Source organism: Epinephelus lanceolatus, chromosome 12 (genome assembly GCF_041903045.1).
Source record: "Epinephelus lanceolatus isolate andai-2023 chromosome 12, ASM4190304v1, whole genome shotgun sequence".
Classification (NCBI taxonomy): domain Eukaryota; kingdom Metazoa; phylum Chordata; class Actinopteri; order Perciformes; family Serranidae; genus Epinephelus; species Epinephelus lanceolatus.
In genome coordinates this window covers 32,141,140-32,160,032 of record NC_135745.1, presented here as the reverse complement: position 1 = coordinate 32,160,032, position 18,893 = coordinate 32,141,140, and the positions used below count along the sequence as shown (strand labels likewise).

The 18,893-nt window shown below is 40.3% G+C and overlaps 1 protein-coding gene across 4 annotated transcripts in view; it reads left to right on the top strand.

Annotated features, from left to right (window-relative positions):
* Nucleotides 1–18,893, top strand: part of camsap2b (calmodulin regulated spectrin-associated protein family, member 2b) — a 53,124-nt gene that overhangs the window by 20,713 nt on the left and 13,518 nt on the right. For all 4 annotated transcript variants that reach the window (XM_078173269.1, XM_033650327.2, XM_033650328.2 and 1 more), the window contains exons 3-6: nt 2,159–2,338; nt 3,455–3,541; nt 12,492–12,633; nt 16,257–16,396. In XM_078173269.1, the coding sequence (XP_078029395.1) occupies nt 2,159–2,338; nt 3,455–3,541; nt 12,492–12,633; nt 16,257–16,396 (549 nt within the window). The remainder of the gene's footprint in view (nt 1–2,158; nt 2,339–3,454; nt 3,542–12,491; nt 12,634–16,256; nt 16,397–18,893) is intronic.

Below are 18,893 nucleotides of genomic sequence, written 5' to 3'. Positions count from 1 at the left end.
ACCAATCACATTTGAGCCGGCTGCAGTTGTTGCCAGGTTAAACGCTCCATGCGGTGAACTAATGAGGCGGAACATAATTGGCGTCACTGCAAACTCTGAATCCATCACAATGGTTCAGCATATTTACTTATATATATAAACGGAAGTCGGAAACGGAAATTCGCCTCCTCCGCCCAAATCAAACCGGAATGCCAAAAAATCGGGGGTCTGCCCCCAGAGGCTGTATTCGGCGTCTGCCAGAAGTCAGATGCCAAATACAGCCGATAGGTTCCGAGAATGAGCACGTTGTAACTCTGTTATGAAAAGCACTTATAAGTAAAGATTATTATTGTTATTATTATTAATATTACTTGTGGTCTAGAGTTTTAAAGAAATACTTCACCACGAAAATGACCATTTGAATACCAGTGACTCACGCTGTGTTGGATTCTTGAAGTAAACAGTGGACGAAGAATCCAAAAACAGAGAAAATTCTTGATGAATGTAAGTCATAGGAATCTGCGTTTAACAACAGTAAAACTATATCAAAACTTCAGTTTACAATCTCTCAGACAACTCATACAGTATAATCCAGGTCTCACCTATCGAGTCGTATGCACAGTACTTTTCCGATGGGGAACTGAACTAAAAGTGAAACTCGTAGATGCTCTATTTCAAAGCCAGTCTGCATCGACAACAACAGTAATTTTACCTCTTTGAACACGAGAGCTTCAGGATAATCCACTGCCTTGACTGGTAGTTTTTTAATGTTCTTGTGTGACCTTTGTGTTTTAAAGGGTTAATTTGGATTCATCAAAGTCACATAATGTCTCTGCAGTGAACGGAGAATCCAGAAGAAGCAAACATGTTTCATGAATTGATGTAAACTCTGACACAATTTGTGCAGTATAATTAAAGTCTCAGTTATCCAGTCGTATGCTCAGTACTTCCCAAACACATGCATTTTAGCTAAAACTTTATGATTTAAACTACATTTCACTACAAACATTCTCTGCACAGCTGAATAGCATGCCTGGGTATGCACATGCATTTGAACTCTACTCAAGCGGAGTTCATACACACGTACATGCTCAGGAACACATGGGCGGCAGTGTTATAAATAGTAAGGTTTTAGTGAAAGTGTATGTGTTTGGAAAGAAGCGAGCATACAGCTGGATAAATGAGACTTGGATTGTACTGCACCAGTTCTGTGCGAGTTTTTAAACAGATGTTTCTCTGTTTTTGGATTCTTCGTCCATGCAAGAAAAATTCAGTTTTCTTAATGAATTAAATGTAACAAAGACGTACAAAGGGTCATTTTGGGAGCTGAAGTACCTTCAAGGCGCAGACCTTAAACCACAACATCCCCAGTTTGAGTGCAGCTGCACACCTTTGTTGCATGTTGTTCCAATTTCTCTTCTGTCATATCTCTACTGTCAGCTGGCTAATTAAAAAAGGCACAGGCCTAATAAACCCCCCAAAAATATCAATGTGTGGCAAAATCTCTCACTGTAGGCATATTTATATCGCCTCACAGCATATAGTGTCATATTTCCCAACTTTAATCCTGTAGATGAAAATTCTCACCTCTTTCCACCGATGCTTGGGGGGGGGGGGGGGGGGTAACAGGAAGTAGCTTCCTTATTATTAGTTGCTAAGTATTTTCTTTTAGAATCCCCACTTGAAATGTGTAATGCTTCAGCAGATGTCACCGTCATGTCACTGCATAATTAAAAAAGACTATTTTTGCCAGTTACATTAACAAGGAACACCACTTTCAGTGTCAGGTTCCTTACACCATTTCAAGGAATTTGCCAGGTTTGACACACTGCGTGAAAGTGGGGTAGACTGTTGAAAATATTTTAGGCAGAGGAGATGTAACGTGTCTTCAATCTGAGTGTCAAATCTTAATTGCTATCCTGTAGATGCTGTTTTAGATGCCTTTTGGAGCTGCATCCAAACACATACTTGCATTTTTTTCTTTCAAGAGGACAAAACTTATGATCATTTATTGTATGAAAACTTCTGTTTCAACCTTCTGTGGTTAAAAAAAAGTCAATGTGATGCACAGAGAGGCACAATATGAAAATATGTAATGTCAGGCCTTTAGTTGTCAGATTGATGCTTTCAGAAAGAAATGGAATAATAAAATCCTTGCAACGCTCTTGTGTTTCTCCAGAGTTCCCATCTGGCTCTCATAGACACCCTGATGATGGCGTATACCGTGGAGATGGTGAGTGTGGAGAGGGTGATGTCCTGCATCAACAGGTACTCCTCAGCCGAACCCTCACACAGTGACGGACACATCCAGGAGCTGCCTTACGACACCGAGGATGCAATCGCCACCTGGATCAACAAGGTACACACACACAGGAGCACATTGTGTGCACACAAAACCTCAAGGACAAGTGCTTTCTCATTTCAGAGGACAACGACTGCACACATCCTTAAGCCTTTTGACAATTTGACACACAGGACTTTGTTGTACTCCACATATAGACGACACAAGAGGTGCTGGAAAATGTGTCAGCGTTCAAATCCTCCGCTGCTGGTTCAAAATTTAATATGTTTGCAAGAGAACTAGATGGAAAAACTGGCGCTGAACACATGTAATCATGCCAGAGAGATTACCGAGAGATAACTGACTCGACCTAACTCCTCTGGTCTGCTAAAGCAGGATTGGGAGGGTAAAGTCAGACCTGGAGTGGGCTTTAAGCTTTAAGAGGGCAGTTGTTAAATCCCTGTGATTGAATCTTTAGTTTATGTCATCATCATACAGATTATTTAGCAGTTTAAAGGTGCTTTTACTGACATTACAGGAGATTTTAAGGGAAGTTTGACGCAGTTGTCTCAAAATGTGATGTTGACCTAACTCTGCCATGTTTAAAATAATGAAACAAGCCCCAGCGTAGCATGAATTAATCAATTAAACATTCATGCCGAAGAAGCTTGTGTGCTCACTGCTCCCTTATTGAGCCCAAAGACAGGAAAGACACACATGCAGGATTCATTTTCAGACACACACATAAAAAAAACACATGGGGGATTGTCTGTCTGTGTAGCCCTGAGACATAGCACGCTATGGTTGAGACTGGCCTTGTGCACCCTCAAGCCAAAATGTTACATCACTGTTAGTGCAGAGCCATTGAAGATAAAGGGAGCAATGCTTAAAAGAAAAAATTCTATCATTAGAGTAATCTTTGAAGATCTTTCTACATTGTGTCTGAGTCGGAAGTGAGCTGCATGCTGTATATCAGGTTACAGCGATATTTAGCATCAGCGGCTAATGAGCACAGGTGGTGGTGAAAAGGTTTTTCTTTGATGTGTGGGTGGAGCCTCTTGTTCTCGTGTTCAGGTTTCTTCTCTGCAGCACAGACTCACCATTCAGTCTCTCAGTGCGCATAAATTCCTGTCATTTGACCTTGATCTCTCCGTCTGTCTCTCTCTCTCTCTGTGTCTGTCTGATTCCCTCCAGGTGAATGAACACCTGAGGGACATCCTTGTCGAAGAGCAGAAGCTGAGAGAGGCTGCCTTCCAGGGGTCAAACGCAACAACACAGAAAGTGAGGACACATTCACACTAACACAACCTCCCATTTATCAGTTATCCAAATAACATTGAGTTTGAAGAGATATTTCAACATTTTGTTTGTAGCTTAGCTTAGCATAAAGACTTGAAACAAGGGGAAACAGCTAGCACCTCCTTTGTTTACTTACACAGAAACCGAAAAATGACAAATTGTGGTTTTGACATTACTGCTAATTATTTTATTACTTATTCACTTTTTTAGCTGAGGGTTAGATGGTACAGAGCTACAGCCAAGAGCTTAGCTTAGCTTAGCTTAGCATAAACACTTGAAGCGGGGGGGAAACAGTTAGCCTGGCCCTGTCCGACGTTTGAAAATATTTTGACCGGCATCTTTTATGTTCACTAAGTAACAGGTTGAATCTCTCTCTTTGTACAAGAGTGATGTTAAAATGACAATTGGTGGCATTAGACTTTTAAGCAAAGAAATAATGCTATGTTACCTCCTCTAAAGTTCAGCAGGAGTTACGTAGCATTCTTGGAGACTCCCTAAAAGCCCCTTGTTAAAACTATTTCACCTGGATGGGTGGGGGTTTTGCAGGACGCAGCAGTGAATACTGAGCTCATTGACCTGACCATCTCAGCCCGTGCTCTGAGTGCGTGTTCATACTTTATATGACAACCTACGTGCACCTTTGTAAGAATGCAGAACAAAAATCCTGAATTATTTTGGTTTGACGATAATGAGACGTTGGACTGAGTGGCAAAGCATGGGCTAGTTTTATTTCTAAAGCTTGAAAAATTTTTGTCATTGGACATACTTTAATCCATCTTAGTGTTAATATTTTTTAGCACTATATAGTTAGAAATATTTTTCAGTATAATGTTATGAAGGACAATTTGAGAATTTATCAGCAGTCAGGTAAAAGTCATTTTAAAATCTGCAGGGCAGTACATAGGCAAGTCAACATTATACCCAACATAGCAGTGAGAAACAATCCCTCCAGAAAAATGCGATTATGTGATCGCATAATTCAACGCATAATCAGCCAAAGTCCACATATTTATGCGGGGGCCACATTTTTTCAAAGACGCTGCACTTTCGCCGCATAAATCGCCGATTTCTGCGCAAAATGCGCAAAATATGCGGGGCTTGCATGATTTCATAATCCTCGCATTTTCATTGCGAAAAAGTCACATATATCTTAGCAGAAAGTTGAAAAATGTTGCGTTTACTTCACACAAGAGCAGCCTTTTTCCCCCTGATGCCTTGGGAATGTTATGAAGTGACGTGGTGGAGGGGGAGGAGATGAAGGAAAAAAACAGAAAGCACACATTTTATTTTTTTGTATTATATTTATTCATTTTTACGGAAGTTGTAGCATATTCTTTTTGTAAAGCTACAGAACTTGTTTGACTCAGCAATGTTTTGTAAGTTTGAGCCATGTGTTTATTAAGGTCTGAAATAAAACAAGATGAGAACTTAAATATTCCCTGCACTTTCTGTGATGTAGTATGCTTGCTTATCATAGGAAGTAAATAGAAATGACTCTTTACATGAAGGTAGTAGCCTAGTGAGAACAGGGTGTTGGGGGAATCACTTTTTTTTCTCTTTTTCATCAAACTCCAGTTTTTGCAAGTTCTCGCAATTTCATCACATAAATATTCCGCATATTCCGTCGCATCTTTTAAGAAAATGTGCCGCATAATCAAGGATTTTTGCCCGCAACAATCACAAAAAAAACTCTGCATTTTTCTGGAAGGACTGAAGAAACACAAAATGATAAATAAAAGAATAACATCAAAGGCTGAAAATACCTCTACAAAAATGCAAATCAGCAAACTCATAATCCAATGCCAGTTCTGGCTTTATCTGCCATTGTTTAAAAGCTTTATAGACAGAGGTATGAATGAATTTTTAAATCTGTTCAGTCAACAACGAAGCACTCTGAGTTTCCTACCGGAGGGCAGCGGCTCGTACTCTGTGTGCAGGACAATGGAGGAGTCATTGATGATCTTATTGGCTTGACTTAGAGTAGCCTGTTCAAAAATAGACTGCATGTAAACATGCTCTTTGACGCATGATCACACAGAAACAGAAATCATCTCTGTTTGAAATTGGCGTAAGGACTCCTGCAGGTTTAAATTTGGACTTAAGGCAAAGATTAGGTAAATTAACAACTTATTAGGTGACAGTTTTGCTAGCTTATTCAAAAAGTTTAATGAGAGCCGAGAGAACACACATCAGGAACACAACATTCTCTGTGACACAGGACGTAAGGGGCCACCCTGGGTGAAACACCAAGTTTTTAGGGAGTCCTGGTGACAACAGCAGGCTTACTGACTTCCCTGAGTCCTGGCATCTTAGGGAGGTTGCCAGGCAACGAGCAGAGACGTGACACAGGAGTGAACTGTTGTTTGTCAGTATTGTTTTTTTTATATATATATATTTCTCAGCTTGCCTACAAATTAGACAAAGAGACACAGCTTGTTATTAAGTGAGCTTTTCAAGTGTTTTAAACTTCAGAGAGAGCCAGGCTGCCCCACTGTTTCCAGTCTTTAGGCTGAACGAAGCTAATCTGGTGGCTCCAGCTCTGCACTGAACAGTCAGATATAACACAGTCATCCTTATCAACAAGTATATTTTCCAAAATGTTGACTTATTCCTTCATGAGCAGCAAGAAAAATTGCTTTTCTTCTAATGCTTTTATCTAATTTGCTTTTGTTTGAGTCATATTTCCTGCTTCTTAAACTTTTGTTTTGTCTCCTCTCTGTTCAGATTACTTTTTAAATATTTCCCACTTTAACTCAGAGCCATTAGGACATGTCTTCGTCCACATAAGGCACACACAGACACGTAATATACACACACACACATACAGCACAGTACAGAGAGCTCTGTAAATCAGAGGAACAGATGAGCTCAGTCTCCGACCAGCTGCAGAGAAATGTTGGCAAGAGTCGCGACGCCGCTGTTAGTGGAGACAAAGAAATGTGAAACAGAGAGAGAAGAAAAGTGAGGAGGGGAAAATCAGAGAGAGGGGAGCGGGTGAAATGACACCGGGGTGGGAGACATGCAGAGAGACACTCAGGAACTTTGTCAGCTGTAGCGAAAGAGAGTCAGTGACAGACAGAGACAGTGTTGTCATCCTGCGGGCCTCGTAGTTATGTAAGATCCATGTGACCCAAAGAGTCAGTCTGCTGGGACAAACACACAGCAGTCAGCTACCGTCCTCTTCCACTCGCTTAACCATGAAGCTGCAGCACAGCACCGTATCGGGTCATGACCCTCGCCTCGGTTCGGTGCTCTGAAACACTGACAAAAGGGTGCAGGTTAAAAAATGGAAAAAGAGATATAATCTCACTGCGAGCATGTGTGTAAACAGGCCGAAATAGAACTGTGGCGAATGGGAATGGGTCGGTAAACTTCCTGCACTTCAATAGCACGTCAAAGAGGTAAACACTGATTAAAGCTCTGATTCAGCTGAATGTGTAAATACCATTACCTCCATGCAAACCTGTGTGGTTTCAGAGATAGCTGCAGCTAACTGGTGCGCTAACCTTTGTCTCGAGTCAACAAGACTGAAAGTCCACAGCTCTGTGAGGCTGATCGCAGATACAGGGGTGATTTAAACTAAAAGCTAACAGCAGCATGCTCACAGTGACAGTGTTTAGAAATAATGTTTTCCATCTTAGTTTAGCATGTTAGCATGATGTACCCATTTTCTAAATATACACAGTGACAACACTCATTTGTTTTGCAGGTTATTTGGTCCTAAACTAAAATTCTGGACAACTGAAAATTTCATCTAATGATGGTGCAAGATGAAAAGTCAAAGGATCACCAAAATCATTAAAATACATCCTAATGGGAACATCTGTAGGGCCCTATCTACATCCCAAGCCTCTAATGAAGTTTCCAAATGAAGCTTCAAATGTCTGTCATCATATTTTATGACACCATTACCTTACAAAAAAGAATCAGTAAATAAAAAATCCTTTGTACAAAATGTTTCATTTAAATGAAGTGATTCATCTGATTAAATTAGTTAGCCTGGCTTTATTAAATCAGCCTTCTTCAATGAATAAATGTAATTTATAGTTATGGGTGGAGACAGAAGCAATCAATCCCAGGATCTTAGATTAAGACCGTCATGTAGAGCAAAGAGAAAACACTTTTACATAATAAATTAATCAACAAAGAACAGAGTAACCGTGAAATTTGAATAGCTTCTTTTTTAGCATTTTAACCATGTGACCAATTTTAACTATTATCTACTTTTATGAGTTTAGTCAATTCTTATGAACTGTTGTTATGAACTTCTCAGGCTTTTTATAAACAGGCTATGAGTAAATCAACTTTTAACTATTAAGGGGCAGCAAGGGGGGCTGCGAGCTGGAATCGAACCTATGACATTTCCTTTGTACATGGGGCAGAATTTTAACTTTAAACTGTCTTTAACACTGTTGAATCGGCCTGTGAGTACAGGTGCATGCCTCTCTTTGGGGAGAGCATACAGTTTTTTGACCACACTGACATGTTTATGTATTTATTTTATTTTTATTTAATGTTTATTGAACCAGAAAAACCTTTTGAGATTAAAAATCTCTTTTTCAAGAGTGTCCTGGCCAGACTGGCAGCAACATCAGTTACCTACAATAAAGAACAAAAATACAGAATAAAAATTTAAAGCTGTAAAACAAGCAGTATACTGTAAAACACAAAATAAGATCACTACAAACAAAAGCCCAAAAATATGTTAAGATATACTAGAAATGAACCATAAAAATGCAAAGAAATGCATCATTACAAAGACCAGCTAAGATGCATTGTGACATCGACATATAGAAGACTGACAAGTGTAGTTTTTGAAAGGCTGAACGGCAATAAATATGGATTGAAGCTGATGTTCTAGATTCAAAAGTTGATTTACTATTAGAGTGTCAGTGTTATGAATGAGGATTTAAACTACCAGATACAGCCCTTAACATCTTAAACCCAATTTTAATGGCAATCCATCCAGTGGTTGTTGAGGCATTTCACTTAAACCCACAAATGTTAACCTCATGGTGGCGCTAGTGTAAAAGTCAGTGGATCACCAAAGTAAGACGGATTCATTCTCTGAGTACGATGAATGTACAAAAAGTCATGGCAGTCCGTCTGATAGTTGTTGGGATATTTTAATTTGGACCAAAGTGATGGACTGACCGACAGACAGACAAAGCGAGCATCGCTGAAAACAAATCCGATCACAGATTACACTGTTTACACACAACAGGTTGTAACACGGTCACATGGTGAGTGTGTCTCTGTTCCCTCACATGGAGCTAAACTTTCTCTTCAGAGAGCTGCAGGATGTCACGAGTGGCTAAATCAGTTTAGCTTTTATCTGCTGTTGGAGCTTCTCAGCAAATTTACTCTCCCTTGTTTTGTTTCTGTGTCAGTACAGTGAGGGTGATCACTGCCTCAGTGCGGCAGCTCTGTAAGCTGATAATACACATGGGGTATGTGACCCATCACACACTCAGGCTTTGTCACAGGCAACAAGTTACAAGGATGGAAGAAGAAGGTCTTTTTAAGAGTGTGGGGAAGACGCTGTACACTTGGTGTCAGTCAGCTGCTTTCCTCCTGCATGCTCCATCACACTGCACCCTCTCTGCATTATCAGCTGCAACAGAAGTCTATTCACTGAGTGGGACATACTCAGAGGAGATAATTTCACACACACACACACACACACGCACACACACACACACACACTAATGGAAGAGCACAAGACACTTCTCAGTCTCGTCTATTCTGGGACGGTGTGAAAAATCTTTAACTGTGGTCTTATGACTAAGTGCTCAGTATGTTTGTGTGTGGATACTGTGCGAATGTAAGCTTGTAGCTTTGACTAAATCCATTGAGGAGTTGAAGTTTCAGGTCCCATTTTTATTCTGTTCATTAGCTTGCAACATCTTTAAAAACCTTTCAACAGATTTCAATATTCTTTGGTGGAATGTTTGGACGGAGGCCGAGATATGAGCGCACAGCCACATTTTTTGAAGGTTTTCTAAGAGTACAAGATGAAATACCTCAATGATTATTGAAAGATAGTCTTGTTACCCTGAGAATTAATCCTACTGACTTTTATTTTTCCCTCTAGCACCACCATCACGTCAAAATTTAATCTGTCCGATACCTGAGTTAATTACCAAATACCTACAAAACTCCCATCCCATCAGACTCAGCTGTACTTTGTGTTTAGTGCTAATCAGCAAATGGTAGCATGCTAACAAGCTAAACTAAGATGGTAGACATGGTACACATTATACCTGCTAAACATCAGCGTGTAAGCATTGTTGTTGAGAGCATTTTATCATCTTTATGAGACTGAAGACAAGGTCCATTTTAAATTGCTCCTTATATGATGACTTTAAGAGTAATATATGCAGTTTTCTACCATGTTTTGTGTTTGAGTGACTAATGGGAACAACAGCTTTTGAAACTGGTCCAGTTTTTAATGAGAGTGCTGTAGTCAGCAGTGGCAAAACAGGCTGCAGTGTAACCACTCTGGCCATTTGGGCACTGTCAGTGTGCGTTCACTACAAGTGCCTGTTATTGCAACTGACATTTTAGATTTTTATTCAAGTCTCTGATGATTTATATAAAGTATTCCTGCAGAGATAGACCTTTTTGTTAAAGAGTAAGATCTTTTTTTTTATAACAAGTAACAGCCCGTAAATCACTATCACCAAAGCCACCAGACTCCATTTAAAAAAGCACCAATTTTATCATCGTAAAACACACTTTATTCAAAGTGGACAGAAGCAAAATGAAACTCACAAAAACTGACTTGATTCCTCTATCCACTATTCCAGCAATCCCCAGCTCTGGTGTGGTTGAAATAAACCCTCAATTCACCCAATTTGATATAAAAAGATGCTGGCTCTATACATGCTAAAATTACTGTTTATTTAAACGGAGTCTGGTGACTTTGGCTACAGTGACTTCAGGGTTGCCTCTAGTTGAACAAACAGGATCTTACTCTGTCACAGAAGGGTCTATCTTTGTAGGAATCATTTTCATAATGTTGTCAGACACTTACAATATGTCATATCTCACAGCAGCATTTACAAGCGGACCAGATCAAATGCCTTGAGAAAGCTGCTCTTGACTGGTCAGAATTTCCATGTGGGAAAAATCCAGGAAGTAAACAAAACGTTGAAGAAGAGTACACTTGCAAGATAAATGTGACACTTTCTAATGTCACAATGGAGGGACAACTACGCAGGTTGATTTTAGCGCTGCTCATCGTGGACTATATTGCTGTCATTGTTCATTTTAGTCAAACCATACAGTTTGAAAACGAGGCGCAGCTCCAACTAGAAAACAATGTTTTGATGCATTGGAGGTGCTGAATGTGTATATTAAGGCAGTACAGGAGGAGGTGCACATTAATAATCCTCCAGGACTGTAACATGCTCATGTTTAACCCAAACAATGTGTCATGTGACTGCAGTTGGCTCAGATCCAGGTCGGAACACGTTCTCACCACAAACGAACCGCACCAGAGTTTATTTGTAACGGGCCCGAGACCACGTCTTCAAGAAGGTTTCAGTCCAGTTGTTTTGGTGCACACCAAAGTGCAATTGCTGTGTTCACACCTGCCCATATGAACCGCACTTAGGGGGCATGACAAAGGTCTTTGAATGCAATGTAATGTTACATATTAGAAGTTGTCGACAGATGGATTCAATTTAGAGGATTGTGCAGCTTTTGCAGAGATGTACCATGGACTCTTAGAGTTCTTCCTCGTCTTAAGAGAGGGTTTATCCAGTTCCAGCTGCAGTAGCAAACTTATTTTACATTTGGCCTAATGCGTCTCCCACTCTCTCCTGTTGTTGTCCAATCATCATCCACCATCAAGTCTCCTACCAAATGGTACTGGAGATTAGTACCTGTAAGTCCATCCATTCTGAAGAACTCCTCTTCACCAGCCACTATCATCAGCCTCCTCTGTCTAATCTGAAACCTGCAAGGATACACCCCCTCATAGCTCCCCTCCAGTTCTCTTGTCATTGCATGTGGCCCTGAGCCCCATCATGCATTGGTCAGATACCTCTCACCCAACCCGAGCCCTTGTCTCCACATTCATAGAATCCAGCTGAATGATTTACTAACCATTTTAAACTTGCATCCCTCTCAAGAACAGTCCTGTAGCATGATAATACCATGAATTACCCAGTTCATCATCAAGTTGCTTGACAGTAAAAAAAAGCTGTCAAAAATGTTCTATAATACAAACCACATTTAATGAAGGACAACATTGTGTTCCTCATAGTTCAGTACACAGACTGAGAGGCTGTCAGACAGTGAGCTGATCTGTAGAATGCATATGTGACGCCACTCTTGTGTGTTTACGGGCAAACTGGGAGCTCTGATGCCCTGAAGACATATGCAGTAGTGTTGTCTCTGTGGCTTTTACTGGCCCAGAGAGACAGAGACAGAAAAAGATGGATGTGCTAACACAACATTTTATTAAACTTTAAATCACATGGCGCCCTAAGATGTATAATGCTCATCTGTTACATGCATTTTGTGCCTTTTCTCCATTTAGAGAACTAACAGCTCATCACAAGCAATCAGAAGGAGCAAAATAACACTGAATTATTTTGATCTGATTTGCATCTTTTTTTTTTTAGCCATTTATTTATTTAAAATGTAGGATGACACTGTGAATCTAAATATTTAGGTGTGTTTTTGCTGCATAAATTCAATCTGCATCATCTGAGCTGAGCCTGAAGCCCTCCCTATGCTTGAAATTAACACCTACGTGTCTGTGAACGTGTGATTGAGTTGTGTGTGTGCGCACCAGTGCATGCAGATAAACGTGTTTCTGCAGATGCTGGCCTGTTTGCACCAACAATCAGAGAGCCAGCTGTACATACCCACCCCGATGACACATATAGGTGATGTCTTTGTGCCGTTGCCATGGTTTCAGGCTCGCTACAGGAGGGAGCATGCCCAGCACAGGAGCGCTCCATCGCTCCCCCTGGTGGAGAACCTGCTGAAGGACAACACAGACGGCTGTGCCCTCACCGCCCTGCTGCACTTCTACTGCCCACAGGCCGTCAAACTGGAAGGTGGGAACAACCCCTCAATCTGTAACCACACCCACTTGATTTCAGTGACCACACCCTCTTTTATTGTGATTATCCAAAAAGTAAACACAAGACTAAAGTCAGTTTTGTTATAGAATCAGAAATATGAAAGAAAAGGCATACAATGAGCGAACCACAATGACTTTCAGTCTTAACTTGAAAGCACAAAGGAGGCTCTAACTACAACCATACATCTGAATAGAAGGCTTCAGACAAAGGCTGTATTTTCTGAGAGCCTTTTGCCTTCTGATGATATAATAAAGTCAATTCAAAGAAAACAAATAACAATAGTACTAGTTTAATGCCATTTGTTATACCAGTGCCTGTTATAAAAGATAAAGCTGGTTAACTATAAACAGTTTGAAGAATTACAGACATGAACATGGCACTGATAGGTGTAGTTTTGGCCCCAGAAGAGATTTTAAATAAACACAGCAGGCAAAATACCACAATTTGTATGTGCTTTATCGATTCCTCTAAACCTTTTTAATCACATAAATCATGAAAAATTACTTAACAGATTCTATAGTAGAGGGGTCCCTATGTTTCTAGTGAGAATCCTGGGACCTTTTGCACAAAACACCTTAAGTTTTCTCCTCAAGTATGACACCTCACGCCTTATTTCTCCTCAGATGAGGGACTTACATATATGCCCACAATCCCTTGAAAGGTTTCCTTTGTTAAGGAAAAGCATTAATTCATGTACTGTGTTGAAAGAGATTTGACAGTGGTACAAGTTTCCATGGAGATTGTTTGTTTGCTTGGACTCACGCTTGTGATGCCTGTTATCATCTCACGAAGTTGACTTATGGTTAGACGGTGAAAAATGGCAGAAGAAAACAAGACTAGAAAATCATACTGGTCAGAGGAGGAAAAGATTAAACTTCTGGAGGAATACAATCATAGAAAGTAAAACTACAAAGTAAATTTGATCCCCAAATCCAAGAAAACAAACAACGGTTGCAGGAAGAAATTGCTCGGTCAGATCTATAGTGTCAAATCAGAAGCGTTTCCATTGAGTTCTCCTGGTTCTCCTGGTTCTCCTTCTCAGGATGTGTTAGTTCTTTTCATTTATCACGATAAACTTAGTCATGTTGCAGTTAAGATAGAGTCAGGGGTATCTTAAGGTTTTTTTTTTACCTTGCTTTGGTTGCTAAGGTCTTTTTATGCAACAATCCAGGAACCAGTTTTGAAATGAAGAAACCTTAACTAGGACTTTATGGAAAATCTTAACCTGGTTTTCTGGTATGCTTATCACCCAGTTAAATGAGGAAATTCTGCATCTACTCTGTGCCATGTGAATACTGGAGTTTGACAGGGCAGTACTTTGTCTCCTTGTTTTCACATTTGTATGGATGATCTGTTACTGCAGCTAAATGGAAATGGAACAGGGTGCATGGTTGGTGAATTTCCAGCACATAGCTTTTACTTTGTAGTGCTGTTTCCCGCTGTAGAGTGAGTGACTAGCAGGCAACGACTTGACAGAGACAGCAAATTAGCTCAAACACATAGCCAAGGGGAAGTATGATGTTGAATAAATAAAACTGTGCGGACCTTGAACTAATGACTGAGGAGAAATCTGGACCCCGTGGCTGGACCAGTTGGGAACCACTGATCTAGCAGATGATGAGGGCATTTACCAACAGTGTTGTAAAGTACACGCATAAGCAGACGTGATTGAATTTAGTGTGTGGTCAGTGTCTGTGAAGATCTCACTTTTTGAAGCTTTTGGTGCCCCACTATATTATAATAAAGACACCTTATGTAAGTTAAAATAATCTTAGAAACAGATTACACTAAAAACATGTAACATGTAGTTTGATGCAGTCCCGAATGTGTTTTTGGAGAGAGTACTAGAAGGAGGGGGCAGCTATGGAGACGACTCTGTCACCACAGGTCCGTTGTTTGTTCCTGAGTGATGGAAACAGGAGGTTGGCATCAGAGGAGTGGAGAATGGGGGAAGGAGTGTGGTGGTGGAGCAGGTCAGTTAGGTAGGTAGGCTGGTTACGGAGTCCTTTGTGAGCAAGGAGAGGGACTTTGAATTGCCAGTGAAGGTATTGGAGAACGGGTGAGGTGATGACGGGAACATGAATGAGTAAGCAGCAGAGTTCTGAGTGTGCCGGAGTTTATTTAAGACTTTGGATGGTGTACCATACAGGATGCTGTTGCCATAGTCAATCCTGGATGTGCTGCAGGCATGGATGAGAGTTTCGGCAGCAGAGAGGGAAAGTGATGGGCTGTGATAAGCAATATTTTTTGGCTGGATAAAGGCAGTTCTAGTGGTGTGACTGACAAAGTCTTCAAAGGAGAGCTTGCTGCCCACCTGTGGCATTGCTATAAAAAAGGCAGCATGCAGAGACTCACAGTGGCTTATGATGACAGTATGAGGCTGCTGCTTGAAGCTCCAAGAAGCTGCAGCACGATCCAAAAGTTTGTTAGTGTTGGTGTAGCCACCTGCTCTGCTGTAATAAGGAATCTTATAAATAGATATATGTGTAGGTTATCTAATTCTGTGAACAGTATTGTTAAAGTCTGAAACAACCGAGCTCTGTCAGGTTCTAGAGTGTGAAACATTGGCCTTCACACCTGTGTGTAAATGTGTAGTCATTGTGGTATGTCTTTTGTGGATTTATTTTATTTTATCTTATTTTATTTTTTTATTCTATTTTATTTTATCTAATTTTATTTTTTTTATTCTATTTTATTTTATCTAATTGTATTTTATTTTTTATTGTATTATTTTATTTTTTTACTTTATTTATTATTGAGTTTTATTACCCTCATGTCCTTCATAATGTCTGAATTGAGCTGAGAGCATACTCAAGAGATTAAGGACGTCGTTTTGACTCTCCGTGGTTACATTTAGCAATATCAGTGGAGGATATTTTACTGACCCAAGAAGGACACAGTGAGGCAGAGAGTATTCAGGACAGACACAGAGAACAAGTGCGAGGCATGAGAAACAAAGAACAACCGTTTCCTCTCAGCTCGCCTGCGCTCTCATTTCTAAAAATGTCCTGGGTTGGGTTGTGATTGGTCACGAGGGGTCTGTGACGGCGGACCGTTAGAGGAGTAGCTGGCTGCTATTTCAAAGATAAACAACTCTCATATCGGCGCTCTGAGATTGAATGTAGTTCATAGGGTGCACGTACACATGTGAGCCAGATGTGGGGGGCAAGATAATTTAGGTTTTTCTTGCTGGCAGATTGATTTACTCTAAGAATAATAAAGAAGTACAGTAAAGTAGAGAATGACATCATTCCAGAGAAATCATCTGTGTTTGGTCATCTGTCCCTGAATTGTTCCCTCTTGTCAGACAGTACACTCATACAGTACGTGGGCAGTTCGTACAGTCACGTCAGGGGATAGAAATCCTGATGATTCATTCAGAGGGAGCTGAAGACGGTTTGAAAACTCAAACTGTGTCAAGGGTTTTGAGTGATTCAAATCAGCGACTGCATATGGTGCACATACCAGTGGAAAATGTAGGCTCTTTTTTTAACGTAAACTATGCCTTATCTTTCACTCATCTCCCTGCCTGCTCTTTGCTATCACCCCTCCCTCGTGTGTGTGCGTCTGACCCCTCCCCTCCCCTGGCGGAGCAGATATCTGCCTCAAGGAGACCATGTCTTTGGCTGACAGTCTGTACAACCTCCAGCTGGTGCAGGAATTCTGCAGGAACAACCTCAACCACTGCTGCCACTTCAGCCTGGAGGACATGCTCTATGCACATGCATCCATAAAGGTAAGGAGGAAGGGGTTCAAAGAAATGTTTAGGTTTAAAAAAGACATGTATGTGGAGGATTTGGGAAGGTGCTATTTTTACAATGTGGATTAAGTTAGAGAAGGAGGGAAAGGAAAAGAGCTTCGGGGATAAGGAGAGTCAGGGCGGGAAATTACAAACAGGCAAAAATGAGTCACATAAGGAAAAGTTTAATAATGAATGTGTGTGAGCGGGTTGGGCTCTCACAGGGGTTGTTATTGTGTGTGTGTGTGTGTGTGTGTGTGTGTGTGTGTATTTGCAGGGACATAAAGATCATTTTTGCTACAGTAAGAATTTCTTTGCTGCCAGATTTAATGAATATGACAGCCTGTGTGTGTGTGTGTGTTGGTGCTACACACGCTGCAAGCCAAATACCCCCCTCTCTCTCAGACAGAGGACAGATTCTGCTCAGAGGAGATTCACAGTCCTGACCCGTCTCTGCCTGCCTCCCTTGTTCTCCCCTCTCCTCCCTCCTCTCCCACATCCCTTCTATTTTTTTATCAAAACAACAAAATCTGTGAACTTTAGAGATAACAACAACTGCTGATTCACTCAGTCCTCAGGCTGACATCTCCCCGGTACACACACATGTGCGTCTGATTAATAAAATACTTAGTGTACAACTTCTGTTCCATCCAGACATCAGATGCAGCTGAGCCAGTGTGGGTAAATAGTATGCGGGGAGCGTGGGTAGGAACATTCGGATTCAAGTCACGGTCCGAGCTGACTGCGACTTTCCATTCTTCAAAACAACACAGCAGACGGTTTTCACACTTGTGCACTCTATGCTCTCTGTTTTCCCTTCCTTTCTCATTCACCACAGTGTTTATAATGAGTGTGTTTTGACTGCATAGAGTAACAATCGTACAAGGAGGCAAATGAGGGTGAGGAATGGTCTTGAAGAGCAGTTAAAGAGACTGGCACACTGCCCATTCACCATAGACTGTCCACTGAATCCTAACCAGTGTGTGTGTGCATGTCCATTTATCTAATATACTACAAAAATACCATTAACCCTTTAAAACCTGAGCAAGTTGGCTTTATTTCTTTCAAAAACACAGGAAGAAGGCAACGAAAGAAGAAATGACCCACAATATTGCAAGAAATTAGTAAAAAATAAAATAAAATAAAAAGTAATTTATTATAAAAAAGAAACAAACAAATAAGGAAATTACTTGGAAAAAAGTGCTTAAAAATTATAACAATTCTTTACCAATATTTTTTTTAATTATTATTTTATTATTATTTTTATCTTTACCATAATTTTAAATATGTAATAATAATGATTATAAATATAGTTTTTCTCTATTTTTTAAAATAATTTTCTAAATCTATTAATTTATAATTTGTGGGACATTTCTCGCCAAGTTCCTCGTTGCCTTTATCCCCCATGCTTTTGACAGAAATCGCACCAATTTGCTCGGATAAGAGTTCAAAAGTTTATGTATTTGTGAAAAGCGTCTGAAAGCAGCACAAGAAAAGTGATGTGACGTCAGGTTTCAATGGGTTAAAGGTCCAGTGTGTAGGACTCAGTGGGATATATTGGCAGAAATGGAATATGATGTATAAGAAGTCATGAAATTCTTGCAAAAGTTATAGAATTAGATAAACTGTTTTCCAGGCCTGGAAATTCTTTTGGAATTAACAGAACCTTTTGGAAAAGTTTTGAATAAACATTGTTTTGGCTGTTGTTTAGAAAAATCCAAAAACTTGTTCCATGAAATACATACCTTGTATTACTCATTTAAAATTTTGTGCTGCACTAGTGTGATGTTATACACATAGACCAGACCAGCATCGTGTCACTGCCAAGGCTGTGCCCCCTTTTTAAGAAAAAAAAAAAAAGCGCTTTTACGAAAAAATTCTGAAAAGCTATTAATTAAACGAGTGAATTGTGAGTATTTTGTCCTCTTGTACTTGGAAATTTGGGATGTGCTACCTGTTTACATTTTTTGGAATATGCTCTTTTGATTTGCTCATTTGAAGTGCACCCTGCTTTTTAAAAAAAAAAAAAAAAAAAAAAATCACCAAACAGTTTCACAAAACAAAAGTTTGTTTAATAAGAAATAAATGCATACAGATGTATAACCTGTGTTTGGTTTTTATTAATTCTAATCTAAACACTGGTCAAATTTGCATTGACGTCTAGGATCTTCAGTTTTCTCTGCTCTAAAAGGGGCGCAGCCTTGACTATTGTGTCGTTGGCCAACGAATCGTTCAAAAGAACGAATCTGTTGAGTGAATATACTGAACTGAATCACTTCCGTAACTGATTCGTTCATTTCTCAGTTCAGTTGAGCTCAGCAGCGAGTGTGCAGGCCGGGAGTGGAACTGCCGATTTGGTCCGTGCGAACGATGAATCACTCGCAAGTCGCGAGGCAGCCAGGGTGCAGGGAGGGACTGCCTACCGCGTGACGAATCACTCGGTGAACAAATCACTTGGTGAACGACGTAACCTCGATCCCTGAGTGGTTCAAAT